Raw genomic sequence first — 20,113 nt, 5'->3', positions numbered from 1 at the left:
GCCGCCTGTAGAGCTGGTCCCTCAGTCAGCAGCCACCACTCTCCAGCCACCCAGCTCTGAAGGCAGTGCAGAAGTAAGGATGGCCATACTGCATCCCCCCCTAAATAACATTGCAACCCCCCTGCAACTCCCTTTTGGTTCAGAACCTCCAATTTGATAAACACTGATCTCCCCTATTAAGTCTGTATCGTATAGGGTAAAAGCACACAGAAGACCAGATTTCACAGTGGGAGACCAGATTTCAGGGTCCGTGACGCATTTTTCATTACCGTGAATTTGGTAGGTAATCTTATTGTATTATAACTTTATATATTGTATTATATTGTAACTTTGCCTAAATAAGAAAAACACTGTGCTCCAAATTCTGCTCTCAGTTATGTCAGTGCAAACCTGGAGCAACTTCACTATGTCCATTGAATTCTGGATTTACACCAGTATAACTGAGAGCAGAATTAAGCTTTATATCCTTCAAATGGGAACAGACTCAGTTTGATTGCCTCCATTGCCAAATACTTTGAAATGCACTCCTGCCAATAATCCAAAATAGTCTTTAAAAAGGAGATTTCTTCCATCTCAACCTGACTACATTTCAGAAAGAAGTAAAGCTCTGTAAGTCTTGTAGGACCAGTACCTGGACAATAGGCTGCTGGACTCTTGAAGGAGGTTTCCATTCATTACTATGTAATAATTCCTGTTTCTTGACAGGTGCCACCATCCTGGATCTTGGAGGACGATGGTCCTGGACTCTCACTTTTTGAAGTTTAGGAACTTATTTAACAATAAAAAATATAATTGTAATGGTAATTATTCCTATTGTTCTTATTACATAATAATTATAAACTGTAATAAAGTGCATATGTTTAATACACACTGAACAGTCTAATAAATATCCCTTTGGCCTTGTCTACACTACAAAGTTTTGTCGACAAAACAGTGAATGTGTACATTGCGATGCAACTTTTGGCAGCAAAAATGCCCTGTTTTGGCGACAAAATAAAACCACCCCAACAAGAGACATTAGGCTCAAAATGTTTGTCAACAAAGTGCCAGTGTAGACACCACACTTGATTTTATCGCTTTATTTGGCCTCCAGGAGATGTCCCACAATGCAGTTTGAACTCCATTGCCCTGTAGCCAGGTAAACAACCATCCACCCCTCCCCCTTAGAAGCCCCGGGAATTTTTGAAATTCCATTTCCTGTTTGCTCAGCATGGAGCGGTCTCATCACATCTTCTCAGGTGACCATGGCAGGTTATCGCAACAAACGCTCTCCTGCTTGGACCACTGCGGAGCTGCTGGATCTTATACTTAGTCCTGCCATGAGTGCAGGAGACTAGACTAGATGACCTCTCAAAGTCCCTTCCAGTCCTATGATTCTATGATCTTCTCAGTATATGGGGAGAGGAGGCAGTGCAGTCCCAGCTGCGCTTGAGCCATAGGAATTTGGATACCTACGGGCAGATTGCTCGAGGCTTGAGCGAAAAGGGCTATGATTGGGACACGCTGCAGTGCAGAGTGAAGATAAAGGAGCTGGGGCAGGCATACCATAAGGCAAGGGAGGCAAACTGTCGCTCCGGTGCTGTACCTAAGACCTGCTGGTTCTATTAAGGAGCTGGATGCTATCCTCAGTGGCGACCCCACCTACGCCACCAAGAGCCCCTGGGACACTATGATGGGCCTGGAGGCAGTGGAAAGAGGACCTAACCCGGAGGATGAAGTCATTGATAAAGAGGTGGAGTTAGATGACGATGTGCAGCTCCCGGCAGGGTCGCCTGGTGGGGGCAGGCAGCCAGGAACTGTTCACCACTCTAGAGGTGTCCAGCCATTCTCAGCAGTTGCTGTCCAGTGAGCAAGAAGCAGGAGAGGAGACGGTTGGTAAGTGGCTGTGGTTTGTGTAGTGTGGAGGTGGGTTCAGGATATAGAAATGTGGGAGGCTGGCTGTGTTTCTGTGTGCTGGACATTTCCCTGTGTAGCTAATCAGTACGGTGGAACAAGGTGTTGATCCATGCTGAGATCTCACAGGAATCCTTCAGAGAGATCTCCAGGAAAGTTTGTTTCCTGGAGGTACTTGGTAATCCTCTGCCTAAGGTTCCTTGGCAGAGCTGCTTTGTTCCTTCCCCCATTGTACGAAACTTTCCAGCGCCACTTGGCAATCACTTGTGCAAGGACCAACGCAGCACACAGGCGAGTAGCATAGGGACCAGGGCAGAAGCCACAAGCATGGAGTAGATGTTCCCTCATTTCCCTGCTTACCCTTAGCAGTGAGATGTCTGCTACAATGACCCCCACCTGTGGAAAAGTGTGGGAGAATTTTAGAATTTTTTCCTAGTCGGCTGCACCATAACCCTTGCAGAGTGAGTGCTCTTTTCCCCACGTAGAGCACCACCCCCCAGCCAACACTCACAGTGCTCTGGGTGTTCACAGAGATGTGTGCTTGCCAAGAGTCAGTGAGAAAGTGATTGTTATGTTACAAAAGGTGTATTTAACTGAAATATTTCAATGTTGTGCGTGAATTTAACAATCATGCTTCTGTGCATTGTTCCTTCTGCTTTAGCAGATGTGGCCTTCAGGAACACCCCACACACACTGGCTGAGTGCCTCCGCCAGATAAGTGCTCAAGACGGAGCAAACACAGATACTGAAGTCCTTAATAATGCTGCAGATTAAGCAGATCCATGCTCGCCCTCCCCTGCAGCACATTCAGAGCTCTTTCCCATGCCCCCCAACCTCCGCCCGCAGAAGTCCTTTCCGCGACTTCTCAGTTTCCCTTTCACTCCACCCCCTTGGACAACTTTCATAATTATAGCTGGACCTACACATAGCTCTGAAAGTCTGCCCTTCCCTGGTACCTCCTTTCCCACCAAGCATCTTTGTGTGTATGTGTGTGTGTGTGTGTGTGTGTGTGTGTTGTTTCTTGTGAAATAAAAGAAAAGTTTTTGAATAGTAACTCATCTTTATTTGTTTTCTACAAACTGAGATAGCAGGCACTACCAATACATGCACAGGCAGTTTAATCATTTGCTTACTGGAATGTGAGGCTCCAAATGTCACCATTGCTTCCTAGGAAAATTACGTGTAATGTAACATTGCAGCACGAATCACAGAGATATACATTACTGGTTCTCATTTTCAAAAAGTGTTGCCTCAAAACCTCCCTGATTCGAACTTCCCCCCTCTGGGCTCCTCTGATAGCCCTGGTATCTGGCTGCTCAAAATCAGCAGCCAAGCAGTCTGCCTCAACACTCCACTCCTGAGTAAACCTTTCACCCTTAGCTTCACAAAGATTATGCAATGTACAACACGCGGCTATGACCATGGGAATATTATCCTCATTAAGGTCTAACCTGCCATAAAGGCATTGCCAGCGCATCTTTAATCTGCCAAAGGCACATTCCACGGTCATCCAGCACCTACTCAGCCTGTTGTTGACCCGCTCCTTACTGCTGTCCAGGTTTCCCTTGTATAGTTTCATGAGCTACGGCTGTAAGAGGTATGCCAGGTCTCCCAGGATCACTATGGGCATTTCAACATCCCTCACTGTAATCTTCTGGTCTAGAAAGAAAGTCCCCGCTTGTAGCTTTCTATACAGTCCCATGCTCCTGAAGATTTGCTCATCATGCACCTTCCTGGACCACCCCGCGTTGATGTCAGTGAAACGCCCACGGTGATCCACAAGCGCTTGCAACACCATGGAGAAGTACCCCTTCCTTCTGATGTACTCCATCCAATGTGGTCTGGTGCCATCTATCGCCCCTCCACAGTTAGGGAAACCTATTTCTGCAAAGCTGTCCACTATTTCACGCATATTTCCCAGAATCACGGTCCTTCGTAGCAGGAGGCGATTAATTGCCCTGCACACTTGCATTAACCAACGGTCGACTTCCTGACTCCAAATTGATTTACGACCGACTGATAGCAGTCTGGAGTCACCAGCTTCCACACAGCAATTTCCACACGCTTCTCTACTGATAGGGCAGCTCTTATTCTGGTGTCCTTGCACCGCAGTGCTGGAGCGAGCTCCGCACACAGTTAGGTGGCTTTCCTCATCCGAAAGTTCTGTAGCCACTACTATTTATCCCACACCTGCATGATACAATCCCACCATTCAGTGCTTGTTTCCCTAAGCCAAAAGTGACGGTCCGCCCTCAACAGCTGTTCTGTGAATGCCAAAAGCAATCTAAAATTGCTCCTATCCATATCACACAGCATGTCAGGCAACTGGAAGCCTTCTTCAGTTAGGAACTTTGCGATTAACTGCACTGCCATCCACGATGTCTTAATGATAGTTATCCGAGCATAGGAAAGCAGTGCAGGATCCATCCCTTCTCACAAAAATTCCAAGGTTCACAGCAAAGAAGGGCCATTAAAAAATGACGTGAAATAAAGCCGGAAGCCCATGAATGCTGGGACAAAAAGCAATGTATTACAGGACATTGAGCCCGGTCCCAAGATGCACTGCGATCCACTCCACCTTCCCACAACACCTAGCGACAGAAGGTGTCGAGCTGGACTGTGGGATGCATTGCTCACACTGTCAATGATAGTGCCCCAATTGTGGACTCGCTCTGCCGACAGAGGTAGCGAGTGTGAACATGACTGACCGATTTCTATTATGCTGATTTTTGAGTGTTGACATCACTTTTGTCAACAAAACTTTGTAGTGTGGACAAGGCCTTTATATTCCACCTTAACTAGATTAATAATACTATACACCTCACCTCATGCCTTACATCCAAAGAGTCCGAAGTTTTTTGAAAGCATTAATTAATTAAGATTCAGAACACTCTTGTGAGGTAGGTATCCTTTCACTCATTTTACAGATAAGTAAACTGAAGCACAGAGAGATTTGTTCAAGGTTACACAGAGATTCAGTGCTAGACTCAAGAATAGAACGTAGTAGCTTTGAGGTCCAGGGCCAGATTTCAATGCAGTTAGCCCCCTAACCTGCTTAGGCACTTCTGTAAATCCCACTAGGTGCCTAGCTGCACCGGTAGACCCCCCAAATACCTTTGTAAATCTGGCCCTCAGTCATGTCCTCTAACCATCAGACAATACTTCATCATAGTTCTTCAGAACTGTAAGAAAAAAGAGCTGTAAAATGAGAAATTCAATTTATCCATGCCCCGGGTAAATGAGGAGGGCTGTAAGCCACTCCAATTTGAGTCTCACAGTCAGTGCCATTGCAAAGACCTCAACACTAATGAATAGAGGTGGTGCCCTTGTGAGAAGGAAGTAGACTGTTAGTATAGTCCTAAGTTTCTCCTGAGTACGGACTGTCAACTGCAAAGAGTATCATGACTGGGGGATTTATTGCAGCTAGGACCCAAGCTTATGGATAAAATTTTCAAAAGTGCTTCTGCAACTTAGAAGCCAAGTCCCTTTTTTCAAAAATAACTTAGGCACCAAGGAGCATCAATCTAATTGAAAGTCAGTGATAAGTATGCTCCTCAGTGCCTAAGTCCCATTGGAACATGGGGCTTGGCTCCTAAGTCACTCTGGAACATCTGAAAATGTTACCCACAATTCCTAGAAGTTAAAAAACAAATGAAAAAGGAACCAACCATATCTATGTCTGCAAATTTGTTTTAACTAACTTCTGTTCTTCTATAAGCAACATTGTGGAGTGTTTGTGATACAGGTGAGTCGCATCTTACACGGGGGTTTGGTTCTGAAGTCAGCGCGTAAGGCAAAAATCGCGTACAGTCAAACGCTCATTGAGTGGAATGGCGGGCGGAATCGCCTGCACTACAGGTACAGTATTTAAATTGTTATTTTTCTCTTTTTTTTTTTTTTTTTGCCGAGCACGTATAGTTAAAATCGCGTAAGTTAAATGCGCCTATGATGTGACTCCATTGTATACTGAAGAATACAGAACACAGATCGGGTATGTATACCTGACTTACCAGTGGGTGTCAATTACAAATCCAACATTGTTGTCTTTCACATTTTGATCTAATTTATTATGTTATTTTGCAAAATGCTGTCAGCTGACAAAATAATACAATTACCTGTCATGTTACTATTGAGATGTCTATGACTTTCAGCTCTGATTTAAATTGTATTTGTGCCACAAGTACAAATGAGATTATTATTATTTATTTTTACAGCACATAAACGTGTGCTCAGAGCTTTGCACAATACATAGCAACACAATGACCCAGCCCAGATAAGCTTAAAATCTAATGATAGATGCAATGGATGAGTTGAGGAAGAACAAAGATTACAGCAATAAGTGTTTGTGTTCAGTTAGTTTAGGCACGGGCACTTAATAGTCCAAAGGTATGTTTGGTTTTTTAAATAATTATTATTATTGACTTTTCTTGTGGGTGGTGAGGAAGGAGTGCTCCTTGAAGGGCATTTGTTCGTATGACAAAATCACTGTGTAACGTAAAACAAATAGTGGTCTGTGCCCCAGAAAAGTGCAGCACTGCAATAGCATATGTTTTGCAGGATAGGACTGGGGTACCTTGGCAGAGCCAAGCAAAGACACTTGTTCCAACAATGGCCTTGAACTATAGGTAGCTGCAAGTTATAGCAGTCCCTCGGTTTTGTAAATTATATTAAGTTTAACCACAAAAGTTATTTTAAACCATGGGTTCAGCACATCCCCATGGCAGCTTCCACTAGCTGAGCTTTTATGGTGACCTGGATTTCAATGGAAGTTGCCTTTCGCTGGTGGAATACCTGGATAGGGCAGTGATGTAAACAATGCTTGTCCTCCCTCCAGGGTGGAGTGCCTCTGCTGGTGAAGTTCTCCGCCCCTACATTAGCGATGCTAAATCAAACCCTTGATTTGCAAGTCACATTAAAAACTGCTGAAAAAGGTAAGTCCATCCAGTAATTATCACACATCTTCGCTTCTGGATAGTACCAAGATTAGTTTAGAACCAACATTAATTAATAATAACGTATGTATTTTATTATTATTCTGTCATAAAACAAGACTTACCCTGCACCAACTTGGCTACCGACTGTGCTGCTGGTCTTTTTTTATGTATAACAGTGTGGCTGAATTCTTCCTGCATTACCTATAAGCAAAAAGTATCTGTTACAACTGTCTGTGCTGCATCTTGTTTAATAGATTCATAGATTTCAAGGCCAGAAGGTACTATTTGTGATCATCTAGTCCGATCTTCTGTATAACATAGGCCACAGAACTTCCCCAAAATAACTCCTAGAGCAGTGGTTCTCAAGCAGGGGTCAGGGGCCCCCTGGGGGATTGCAAGCAGGTTTCAGGGGGGCCGCCAAGCAAGGCCAGCATTAAACTCACTGGGGCCCAGGGCAGAAAGCCAAAGTCCCACTGCATGGGGCTGAAGCTCAGGGCCCTGAACCCTGACACTTGGGGTTGAAACTGAAGCCTGAGCAACTTATCTTCACAGGGGGCTCTTGTGGTATGGGGCCCCAGGCAGTTGCCCTGCTTGCTACCCCCTAATGCTGGTCCTGGCTTTTATATGCAGAAAACCAGTAGTTGTGGCACAGGTGGGCCGTGGAGTTTTTAGAGCATGTTGGGGGGGGGGGGGGGGGGACTCAGCAAGAAAAAGGTTGAGAACTCCTATCCTAGAGCATATCTTTTAGAAAAACAACCAATCAATTTAAAAATGGTCAGTGATGGAGAATCCACCATGACCCTGTGTAAGTTGTTCTAATGGTTAATTACTCTGCTGTTAACAAATTTACACCTTATTTCCCATCAGTATTTGTCTCACTTCAACATCCAGCCACTGAATTGTTCTATACCTTTCTCTGCTAGATTGAAGAACCCATTATTAAATATTTGTTTCCCATGACCTTCTCTTTGTTAAGCAAAATAGACAGACTCATGGAACTATATCACTATCAGGCAGGTTTTCTAGTCCTTTGATCATTCTCATGGCTCTTCTCTGAACCCCCTCCGATTTATCAACATCCTTCTTGAACTGTGGGCACCAGAACTGGACACAGTATTCCATTAGAGGTGCCAAATACAGAGGTAAAATAACCTCTCTACTTCTATTCAAGATTCCTCTGTTTATACATCCAATGATGGCCTTAGACCTTTTGGCCACAGCATCACACTGGGAGCTCAGTATTCAGCTGATTATCCACCACAACCCCCAAATCTTTTTCAAGGTCATTGTTTCCCATGATAGAATTTCCCATGGTGTAAGTACAGGCTATTTCTTTGTTCCTAGACGTATACTTTTACATTTAGCGATATTAAAATGCATACTGTGTGTTTGTGTCCCGCTTACCAGCTATCTAGATTGCTCTGCATCAGTGATCTGTCCTCTGCTTTTTTTACCACACACCCCAATTTTTGTGTCATCTGCAAACTTTATCAGTGACGATTTTGTGTTTTCTTCCAAGTCATTAATAAAAATGTTTAACAGGGCCAAGAACCAATCTCTATGGGACTCACCCCACTAGAAACACCCATTTGCTGATGATTCCCCATTTACAATTACATTTTGAAACCTATCAGTTAGCTAGCTTTTAATTCATTTAATGTGTAGTTTTTTAATCAAGATGTCATGCGGTACCAGGTCAAATGCCTTGCAGAAGTCTAAGCATATTATGTCAATACTATTACCTTTATCAACCAAACTTGTAGACTAATCAAAAAAAGAATAAGGATGCGTCAAAGTGCAGGCAGTAGCACAAGAAACTCACCTCAGGGGGCAAGTAGTTGGTGATGCGCTTCTCCAAGAAGGACTTCTTTAATATGGAATTGATAGATGGTCGATCTCTTGGAGATATTTTAAACAGCTGGGAAATTAAAATCCTCAGGTCATAGGAATACTTTGGAGACACTGGGATAAAATGTCCTCTGCAGATCTTCAGCACCAGCTGGTGTAAACTGTTGCCTTCAAACTGAACAATAAAATATATCAAACAATAATAATTACTGCCATTTGATATAGGAGGTAATGACTGCACACTGCCATTTAAAATCACTAAGCAAGATCACGGCAGCAAGAAGGGAGGGTACCTGGCACTTTTCTCAGTTCCATTCCCATGCCAGCCTTTCTGCCCCCTCAATCAATACTGCTCTGTGTGACATCTCCATGGTTTTATAGGCAGAGTGGGAGCTTAGCTTCTGCTGCTTCCACAAAGCTGGTCCTCTCCAGTCACTCTGATCAGCCTCTACTCTACTCTCTATTCCACACAAAACTCAAGAGCGGAGCACCAATCAAAGGAATGCTCCTGGCTGTAATACGTTGTGTCTAGTTTCTTCTTGCATTAAAATGCTTCCATATCAAATCAAAGTTTTTGGAAAATGTTTCCAAGGACTCTACATTAATTTGGATTTCAAAATCTGCAATAAATTAGATCAATATTTTCAAAAACGTGGGCATCTAAAGTTAGGCACCTAAAGCCATATTTAAGCACCCAAGTTTGAAGTTTGGCTTTAGTTCTTCCTTTAGTATATCTTCATACGTAAATTCCCACTGCAGTTTCATTTGGACAAGATATTCTTCTTCATTTCCTGTCACTTACACAGTGTCGCTGTGCACTGTTAAACAGTAGCCATGTTCCATTCCAAAGACAGATGGATTTTAATGGTGGTTGATTCTTATACATAAAAGTTAGTAAAATGCCTTGGGATCCTCTAGGAAATAAAAATAGCAGTGCTATGTGGAAGAATACAGTGTTTGTGTCTGTGTGTACACTTCACTTTGTTTCAATATGTCCAAAACAGACTTCATGTGAGAAATTAAAGTGAAAGAACTGAGGAACTCCATTAAATTGCAAATGTTTCCTTCCAGCAGCTGTCTTTGAAATACTCTCATTGCAACAATTTTCTGCCCTGTTCAATCTTTTTTTGAAATAATATGATATTAGTCAGATTGTGAATATACTTACCGGGTGCTTTAAAGTGCACAGCTCATAGAGGACACAGCCAAGAGACCAAATATCTCTGTGGATGAAAGCCATTCAAATGTCAGGAGAACGCCTCTAACATTTTCATAAGTATAGTACAATCCGCTCACCTCAGCATTCAAACTACTTGAAGATACTTCACCAAAAGTTAATATTAATGTAATTTGTAGAGAGATTTGTGCCAAATCTAACCTGGAAAAGACAGTTACCTTTTCCGTAACTGGTGTTCTTCGAGATGTGTTGCTCATGTCCATTCCACAATAGGTGTGTGTGCTCGCCACGTGCACCAGTGCCAGAAGTTTTTCCCCTAGCAGTACCCGTAGGGGAGCACCCCTAGCAACGCCTGGAGTGGCGCCTCTATGGCGCGGTATAAGGGGTGCTGCGTGCTCCCCCCACACTCAGTTCCTTCTTGCCAGAAAACTCCGACAGAGGGGAAGGAGGGTGGGATGTGGAATGGACATGAGCAACACATCTCGAAGAACACCAGTTACAGGAAAGAAAACTGTCTTTTCTTCGAGTGATTGCTCATGCGCATTCCACAATAGGTGAGTCCAAGCTATATCTGTTGGAGGTGGGTAGGAGTTCACAGACTCTCGGGACGGAGTACAGCCCTGCCGAATCCGGCGTCCTCCCTGGTTTGGGAGACGATCACATAATTCGAGATGAACGTGTGAACTGAAGACCATGTGGCAGCTCTACAAATGTCCTGAATGGGAACATGGGCTAAAAAGCCGGCCGGCGAGGCCTGCACCCTAGTCGAGTGTGCCCTCACAATCGGCAGCGGGGGGACTCTTGCCAGGTCGTAACAGGTACGAATACACGAGGCGATCCAGTTGGAGAGCCGCTGAGTGGAGATCAGCCAACCTCTCATGCATTCGGCCGAGGCGATGAACAGCTGCGAGGATTTTCTGAACGGCTTCGTACGTTCCAGGTAAAAGGCCAAAGCCCATCTCAGATCCAGCATGTGGAGGCGGCGCTTCTCACTGAACGCATGGGGCTTGGGACAGAGCACTGGCAGGAAGATGTCCTGACCCATGTGGTAGGTGGAGACCACCTTGGGGAGGAACGAAGGATGCGGTCGGAGCTGGACCTTATCCTTGTGGAACACCGTGTACGGGGGCTTGGAGGTCAGGGCCCTGAGCTCCGAGACCTGTCGAGCTGACGTGATCGCCACCAGGAAGGCTACCTTCCACGAGAGCTGCGACCAGGAGCATGTAGCTAGCGGCTCAAACGGGGGACCCGTCAACCGGGCCAGCACCAAGTTCAGGTCCCACTGTGGGACTGAGGGCCTAACATACAGGAAAAGACGATCCAATCCCTTGAGGAATCTGCCAGTCATAGCATGGGAGAATACTGTGTGGCCCTGCACCGGTTGGTGAAAGGCTGATATGGCCACCAAGTGCACCTTGACAGACGAGGGCGCTAGGCCCTGGGCTCTAAGGTGAAGGAGATAGTCTAAAATGAGCTGGATCGGAGCCACCACGGGTGAATCGCCCCAATCTGCTGCCCACTGGGAAAACCGAGACCACTTCGCCAAGTAGGCCTGACGTGTGGAGGGCCATCTGCTTTCCTGGAGGATGCGCTGAACCCCTTCCGAGCACGTCTGTTCCTCCCAGCCTAACCACCGAGCAGCCATGCTGTGAGGTGGCGTGCCGCGAGGTTGGGGTGGAGGAGGCGGCCCTAGTCCTGAGAGAGCAGGTCCGGGTGGGATGGTAATGGCCACATCGGGGCGACTGCCAGGCTCGTGAGAGTCCCGTACCAATATTGCCTGGGCCGTGCCGGGGCCAGGCAGGAGCAGCCGGGCCCTGTCCGTTTTTATCTTCTCCAAGACCTTGCCAATCAGTGGGAATGGGGGGGAAGGCATAGAGAAGCTGGCCCAACCAGGACAGGGGGAAGGCATCGGAGATGGCACTCACGCCCAACCCCTCCCTGGAGCAGAAGCGGAGACACCGGTGGTTCTGCCGTGTCACGAACAGGTCCACCTGGGGAATGCCCCACTCTTGGAAAATCCTGTGCACCACCTCTGGGTGTAGTGACCACTCGCGCTGAGAGGAGAAGTCTCAACTCAGGCGATCCGCTTGCGATTTCCGGGTGCCTGGTAAGTGGTGGGCTTGTAGGCAAATATCGTGGGCTATACAGAAGTCCCACAGCCTGAGGGCTTCCTGGCAGAGGGCTGAGGAGCAGGCCCCGCCTTGCCTGTTGATATAAAACATCGAGGCCGTGTTGTCCATGAGAACCCTGACCACTCTGCCTTCCAAGTGCGAGCGGAAGGCCACACATGCCAGACGGACCGTCCTGAGCTCCTTGACGTTTATGTGCAGGGCAAGGTCCTGCGCGGACCACAGACCTTGGGTCTGAACGTTCCCCATATGGTCTCCCCACCCCAGGTCGTAGACGTCGGACACCAGCTCCACTGATGGGGGCCTGCCCCTGAACGGGACCCCGTGGAGCATGTTCCCCGGGGAGGACCACCATTATAGGGAGGCAATCACAGGTTCGGGCACAGTGAGGACGTTGTCCATCCTGTCTCTGGACTTGGAGAACACCAAGGCCAACCAGAGCTAGAGGGTCCTCATCCTGAGTCTGGCGTGGCGAACCACATATGTGCACACTGACATGTGACCCAGGAGTTGGAGGCACTCCCTGGCTGTGGTCACGGGAAACCTTGTGACTGTGTCGATGAGCCCTTTAGGGTCTCAAATCTGTCCGGTGGGAGGGAGGCCCTGGCTGATGTCATGTCCAGGACTGCCCCAATAAACTCTATGCACTGCACTGGGACTAACATGGACTTGGTGTTGTTTACCAACAGGACCAGAGCGGTGCACGTGGACAGGAGGAGCGCCACATGATCCCACACCTGCGACCTGGAGCTGCCCTTGACCAGCCAGTCATCGAGATAGGGGAAGATCTGGACCCCACGATGTCTGAGGTAGGCTGCTACCCCAGACATGCACTTTGTGAATACCCTGGGAGCAGTGGACAGGCCAAACGGGAGGACTGTAAATTGGTAGTGCTCCTGCCCAACCATGAAACGGAGGAAATGTCTGTGCCCCTCGAATATATGAATCTGTAAGTACGCGTCCTGCAGATCGAGGGCGGCGTACCAGTCCCTGGGATCCAGGGAGGGGACGATGGAGGCCAGAGAGACCATGCGAAACTTGAGCTTTACCATGTACTGGTTCAGGCCTCGCAGGTCCCTGATGGGCCTGAGCCTCCTTTTGACCTTCGAGATAAGGAAGTAGCGGAAGTAGAAACCCTTGTGTCTGAACTCCGCTGGCACCACTTCCACCGCTCCTAGGCCAAGGAGCCAACCCACCTCCTGCTCTAGCAGACCCTCCTGAGAGGGATCCCCCAGGAGGGACGGAGGGTGGTTGGGTGGGGTAGAGGTAAACTGGAGGGTGTAGCCACGGGAGACGGTGTTGAGGACCCATTGGTCCGAGGTCAGCCGCGACCACTCCGGGAGAAAGCACACAATCGGTTGGAGAAGGGTGGATCCCTGGTATGAACTGGTAAGTCACCTCCGGGTGTCCCGTCAAAACTGACGTTTTCCCACCTGTCTGCCCTTGGTTGGGGGGCAGACCGGGACTGCCTCTGCGGGCATTTCTTATAGTCCCTGGACTTTTTATATGGGGGCTCATTTTTAGAGTGGGTGGCCTGTGTGGGAGCGTGCTGCGGCTTAAACTTGGTCTTAAGTGTTGTGCGGGAATCTTTCAGGCCGTGCAATGTCACGTCCGTCTGTTCCGCAAACAGGGCCTTGCCATCGAACGGAAGGTCCTGCAAGGAGTTCTGCGCCTCAATGGACAACCCAGACAGCAAGAGCCACGATGCTCTCCTCATGGACACAGCGGAGGCCATAGACCGTGCAGGCGTATCCGCGGTATCCAACGCTGCCTGAAGGGTCGCCCTGACAGCCGCTGTACCCTCCTCCACCAGAGCCTTGAACTCCTTCTTGTCATGCTCTTGGAGGGAGTACTCGAATTAGGGCAGAGAGCCCCACAAATTGAACTCATACCTCCCCAGGAGGGCTTGATGGTTTGCCACCCTTAACTGGAAACTTGAGGACGAATAAACCTTTCTCCTGAATAGGTCCAGCCTCCTTGAGTCTATTTGTCTAAGTAGGGGCCAGTTCGCCCTACCTCTCCCTGTGGTTGACCGATTCGACCACCAGGGAATTGGGGGCAGGGTGAGTGTACAGGTATTCATGCCCTTTGGCGGGCACAAAGTAATTCCGTTCTGCCCTCTTAGAGATGGGGGGCAAGGAAGCCGGGGTTTGCCACAAGGCATTTGAAATCTTTGCCACCCCTTCGTGGAGTGGGAGAGCCACCCTGCCAGGTGCCAAGGCCGAGAGGACGTTGAAGAGGGAGTCCGAGGGTTCCTCTACCTCCTCGGCTTGAAGATTGAGGCTTGATGCCACCCTTTTCAACAGTTCCTGGTGGGCCTTATAGTCCTCCTGCGGAACAGGTGGAGGAGGGGCCGTAATCGCCTCATCAGGGGAGGATGAGGATGGGGGTGCGGTACTCTGCGTACCCACCAGTGCCGGAGGTCCCACCACTTGGTCGCCCTCTGGGCGTGGAACCAGAGATGAATGCCCCACCGACTCCTTCCTGGGAGGCTGAGATAGGGAGGCCGATGGTCTCTCCGAGGCCCCAGCCACCGAGCGAGCCACCACCGGGGGCTGTGTCGGGGGACACGGGGCCATTGGTATCATGGTGCTGGCCAAAGAGCCTGGTGCCACTGCACCTGCTGTGGCACCGATGGAGCAGGCCGTTCAGCCTGACTAGCCTGTCCCATCGACTGACGACTACAAAGGGAGGCCGGGCTGGCGTACGACCTGCCACTGTCCCGGGACTGGGAGGAGCGGTGGCATCAGGACCGGTGCCGACCACGAGACTGTGATCCTGGCGTGGAGGAGCGGGAGTACTGCCAGTAGCAGCTGCTCTGTGAAGGGCTCCGCGACGGGAAGGTGCCGGCGATCGACACCTGGGACTGTGGGAGCAGTGCCGCGGCGGGGTCCTGGAGCGAGACTAAGAACAGGAACGGCATTGATACCCATACCACGATGGGCTACAATAGCCTCTCGGAGACGAGGACCTCCAGTGCCGTCTGTTGCGAGGTCTACGGTCCCTCAATGTGGAGCAGTGCCTGGAACCCCTGCCAGACAATCTGGTGGGGGTCGATGGGAACTGGCACAGACTGCGCACGGGGTGGTCGCTGAGTGGCGAATGGCATCGGGAACATTCCCTAGACTGCAAACGGTACCGATCAGGCAGCGACTGCGGAGATCCAAGCGGTGGCTTGCCTCTGGACCAGGGAGCCAACAGTGGTGGTGCCCCTGGTACCGGCAGAGACCTAACGTCCCGGGCCGCTTGCAGGGCCTCCGGCGTGGAGGGCACCCGGATGTCCAGGGAGGTCAGCGCAGAGTGAGCCGGGCTGCTCTGCTCAACCTGAGTCAGAGGCCTGGAGGCCAACGGGGATCAAGAACTGCCCAACATGGGTCTAGTCTCTCCCCCGGTCTTGCTCCGGTGTCTCGGCGAAGAAGACCTCTTCTTAGCCTTTTTGGTGTGTCCCGCGGACGGGGAGCGGTGCCAGCTGGTGGAAGGAGTACCGAGTACCACGGTACCGACTCGGAACGGCGCACCGGAGTCGGGGTCAACGCCAACTCCATCAGAATGGCTCGGAGCCGAATGTCCCTCTCCTTCTTGGTCCAAGGCTTGAAGGATCTGCAAATCTTGCAGTGATTGCTGAGCTGGTTTTCCCCTGACAGTGTAAACAGTCCACATGCGGATCACTCACTGGCATCGGCTGCCTGCAAGTGTCGCACGACTTAAAGCCCGGGACCGGGGCATGCCCCGACCCGGGCATACTAAACTAACACTAAACTAAACTAAACTACTTTAACTACAGGTACTACTAACTATGAACGAACAAGAGTTCAAGAGGGAAGCTGCAGCCAAGCTAGAGCAGAGCAGTTCCGACTACCTTCACTGGCGGCAAGAAGGAACTGAGGGTGGGGGGAGCGCACAGCATCCCTTATACTGTGCCATGGCGGCGCCACTCCAGGGGTCGCTAGGGGCGCTCCCCTACAGGTACTGCTAGGGGAAAAACTTTCGGCACCAGTGCACATGGCGAGCACGAACACCTATTGTGGAATGCACATGAGCAATCACTCGAAGAAGAATTAACTTTTCTGGTTTCTGAAGTACATAACAGGGTGCCTTTCTTAAAAAAAATTATTTATACACCATGCACGATGATGGTGCAGTATAAATAATAATTACAATCATACTACTACTTTATTACCTTCAAGTGTCCTGACCAAGAGTAGAACTGATGGGCTAGTGTCAACAGTTTGCACATGTAGTAGTGTAAAATTGTTTTTGAAGAACATTACTTTGGAGATGCAATAAAGATGTTCAGCATTCACTGCAGTCGTTCTTTTTGCCTATCATGTTTGCCTGCCTGACAGTATAAATATAAACAACTGCCTCATTTTCAGTGGTACTTGTAGCTGTAGTACAGATCCCTGACAGATCCCTTCACTGGATACAGACTGAGCTGATCAGGTTTAGAATCCATGGAGAGTTAGGTGAATCTGGGAATGGAGATCCACACAGAGGCGGTTGCAGAGCTGATCTGTGGCCACACAGCTCTATCCCCAGAGGTAGAGCCCTTTACTCTATATATTTCTCTATATCACATCCATCATTGTAATAACTGAATACCTTAGACTTTCCCGTCTTATTGTCATAGATGGCAGCCCTGTCACTGGGGTATGATGCCACAAGCAGGGATGTTCCTGCACAGGGAAGGGGTAGGCTATCTCTGTCTGATTGACAGCCAAGGAGACTGCAAGGGAGATGAGCAGTCTGAGGAGTCCCCTGAGAGCTTTGAAATTGAGGTATCTGTCTGGAATCAAGGCTCTTCTGGTCTGAAGTCAAGCTTCCCACACAGAATAGGGGAACATAGCCCTCCATAACCCATGACTCTTCAACCCTCAGCACCTAATGTTTTGGTGGCTCTCAGCGAGTCTCTACAAGTCTCAGGCGTATCTGCCTCCTCTGCAGACAACTCTATAAGGGTCACTGAAAACAGGGGCTTTCACTGTCCAGAACTATCAATCTAGCACTGTTCTTTGAAGAATATTTTTAACAATCAATACTCAATCTATTAACATTTTGCAAACTCAGAACTAAAAGGAGCCACATCTCTGTCAGCTACTGCACATTAGACACACAGTGGGATAAAATCACAAAGAGGAAACAAAGGAAAGAATTGATTTTCAACCTGACGGTATTACAAATGTAAGTAAGAAGATTAAAATATAAGTAGTTGCAAACATGTTTATGAAAATAAAAATGCAGTTGTAATGTTAAGTCATGAGATTATCAAAGCAAATAACTTCCTGTTTTCAGGCACGCATGTTTCATCATATGGTTGGAGAAAGCATCCAAGCAAACATATATTTAGATACATACGTTTTATTGTTATATGGTCGATTCTCACAGATCTCCGGCGATAGATAGTAGGGTGTCCCTACACAGGTACGAGCGAGCTCCATAGTACTAATGAAAGATAGAAAACAAAAGAAACGTAAGTGATAAACAGTTTATTCTAAAAGTGGGGGGAAAGGGCTTGTATGTAACCAGGAAAAGAGCACATAGAGGCTATCATTTCTGCTCAAAAGTATATGAATGCCAGTTTAGTACATTAATTTAGACACTGCAGGGACAAAATTAAAACACTCTCCAGCTCTCTGTTAAAATGGTTGTGTAATTTTATAGTGGAGAATGCCTGTGTTCCAATATAAAGCTCAGGAATTCTCTCTCGCCTCACCCCATACCAGTGTTGCAATCACCATTCCTGGCGAAATGGTTATCACTAAGGCTAAGATTTTGTCATGGATATTTTTAGTAAAAGTCACGAACAGGTCACGGGCAATAAAGAAAAATTCACAGAAGCCTGTGACCTGTCTCTGACTTTTACTAAAAATATCCATGATAAAATGGGAAGTGTCTGGGCAGCTGCAGGGTGGCTGGGAACTCTGGGGCCCTCACCACCTGTGGGGACTCAGAGCTCCAGGGTCCCCCTGCCCCACCGTAGGTGTCAGGAAGCTGTGGGGTATCCCCTGCCTGTGGTGGCCGGGAGTTGCAGGGTACCCCCACTGCCAAGGCAGCTTGGAGCTTGGGGGCCTGCTGCCTCAGGCGCTGGGCATATCTCACAGCTCCCTGCCACTGTGGGAGGCGGTGGGACCCTGCAGCTCCTAGCTGCCAGGGCTGAAGTCACAGAGGTCTTTGGACGTCACAGATTCTGTGGCTCCCATGACCTCCATGAAAAAAATCGTAGCTTTAGTTATATTTTAAAAGCAGTCAACTGTGCAGCAAGATTTTATGATGCACCAGGTGGTTTTGCAATATATCCATTAAACCACAAAACAATGTTGTCCTAGATGTGAGCATCCCACCCAAACCAGGACTGAAAGGAGGGAGTGCTGTCCTGGGGTTTGCATGTCCTATTTTCTGCTTTGTCACTGACTTGCTGTGTAACCTTGGTCAAATCACCGTACATCTAAATTTTCAAGAGTGGACACTAATTTTGGGGTGCCTTCGTTCTTGGTTGTCAAACTTGAGACATTGACAGCCTCATTTTCAGAAGTGCTGAGCACCCACAACTCCCACTGAAAGTTTAGCACCTAGCCTCTCTGTGGCTCTGATTCCCCATTTGTAAAAAAGATGATGAAAATGCTTCTGAGCATCCAGGAGGTTGTGATGCTTAAGTCATTCATATTTGTATAGTAAACTTGTTTGATGAATGGTGTTACTGAACTAGTAAATATTTTTCTTGTAATTTTTCTATTCCATGAAGACTATTAAAATACTGTAGAAAAAGTCTGTACTGATACAAAGCATGAGGTTCACCTCCCATCTATTTTAGGTATTTATGTGGCTCCCGTTACTGTAGTACAGGGGTGAGCAAACTTTTTGGCCCGAGGGCCACATCTGGGAATAGAAATTGTATGGCAGGCCGTGAATGCTCACAAAATTGGGGTTGGGGTGTGGGAGGGGGTGAGGGCTCTGGCTGGGGCCACGGGCTCCAGGGTGGGGCCAGAAATGAGGAGTTCAGGGTGCAGGGGTGGGCTCCAAGCTGGGGCAGGGGAGTGGGGCTGGGACAGAGGGGTTCGGAAGGCGGGAGGGGGATCAGGGCTGGGGCAGGGGTGCAGGAAGGGGGGCAGGCTCCGGCTGCGGACTCTGGGGTGAGGCTGGGGATGAGGGGTTTGGGGTGCAGGAGGGTCCTCCAGGCTGGGATCAAGGGGTAGGGGGGGCGGGGGGGGGATCGGGGCGGGGGCGGGGGCGTGGGGAGAGGCTCATGGGTGCAGGCTCCGGGTGGCGCTTACCTCAAGTGGCTCCCGGAAGCAGCGGTATGTCCCTTCTCCGGCTCCTACGCAGAGGCGCAGCCAGGCGGCTCTGCACGCTGCCCCGTCCGCAGGCACTGCCCTTGCAGCTCCCATTGGCTGTGGATCCCGGCCAATGGGAGCTGAGGAGGCGGTGCTTGGGGCGGGGGCAGCGTGCAGAGTCCCCTAACTGCTCCTACACATAGGAGCCGGAGGGGGGCCATGCCGCTGCTTCTGGGAGCCACATGGAGCGGCCCCCGACCCTGCTCCCTGGCTGGAGCACCGGAGTGGGGCCATGCCGCTGCTTCCAGGAGCTGCCCCCGACCCTGCTCCCCAGCGAGAGCTCGAGGGCCGGATTAAAACAGCTGGCAGGCTGGATCCGGCCCATGGGCTGTAGTTTGCCCACCCCTACTGTAGTATCTCAACACCTCACAATCTTTAATGTAGTTATCCTCACAACAGCTCTGTGAGATAGGGAAGTGCTATTATCCACATTTTACAGTTGGGGGACTGAGGCACAGAGATGCTAAGCAATTTGCCCACAGTCACAAAGGAAGTCTGCAGTGGAACAGTGACTTGAACCCAGATCTCCTGAGTTGTAAACTAGTGCCTTAGCCACTGGACCATCCTTCCACCATACAGCCCATATGCCCTTTTAGGTTTACCTTCTTATAAACACCTCTTAAAGAAAATAAAATATGTATCATTCTGGATACATTCTGTGCAGTCTTAGGGCCTCTTCCTGCTCCCATTGAAGTCTATGGCAAAAATTCTCATTGATTTCCACAGGGCAGTATCAGACCCTTAGTCCCCTGGACTGCATTAGACACAACACACTTTCAATCTGCACCTGATCTTTAGGAA

General features: G+C 48.7%; 1 protein-coding gene across 1 annotated transcript in view; it reads right to left on the bottom strand.

Annotated features, from left to right (window-relative positions):
* LOC113406862 (serine/threonine-protein kinase Nek5-like) overlaps window positions 1–20,113 on the bottom strand; it is a 46,398-nt gene that overhangs the window by 18,760 nt on the left and 7,525 nt on the right. Inside the window, exons 6-10 of the mRNA XM_026653654.1 lie at window positions 17,337–17,423; window positions 9,844–9,898; window positions 8,650–8,850; window positions 6,950–7,028; window positions 632–768 (exon numbers count right to left, since the gene is read on the bottom strand). Coding sequence (XP_026509439.1) covers window positions 632–768; window positions 6,950–7,028; window positions 8,650–8,850; window positions 9,844–9,898; window positions 17,337–17,423 — 559 coding nt within the window. The remainder of the gene's footprint in view (window positions 1–631; window positions 769–6,949; window positions 7,029–8,649; window positions 8,851–9,843; window positions 9,899–17,336; window positions 17,424–20,113) is intronic.

Source organism: Terrapene carolina, unplaced genomic scaffold (genome assembly GCF_002925995.2).
Source record: "Terrapene carolina triunguis isolate 2854851 unplaced genomic scaffold, T_m_triunguis-2.0 Scaffold142, whole genome shotgun sequence".
Classification (NCBI taxonomy): domain Eukaryota; kingdom Metazoa; phylum Chordata; order Testudines; family Emydidae; genus Terrapene; species Terrapene triunguis.
This window is presented reverse-complemented; position numbering and strand designations above follow the sequence as displayed.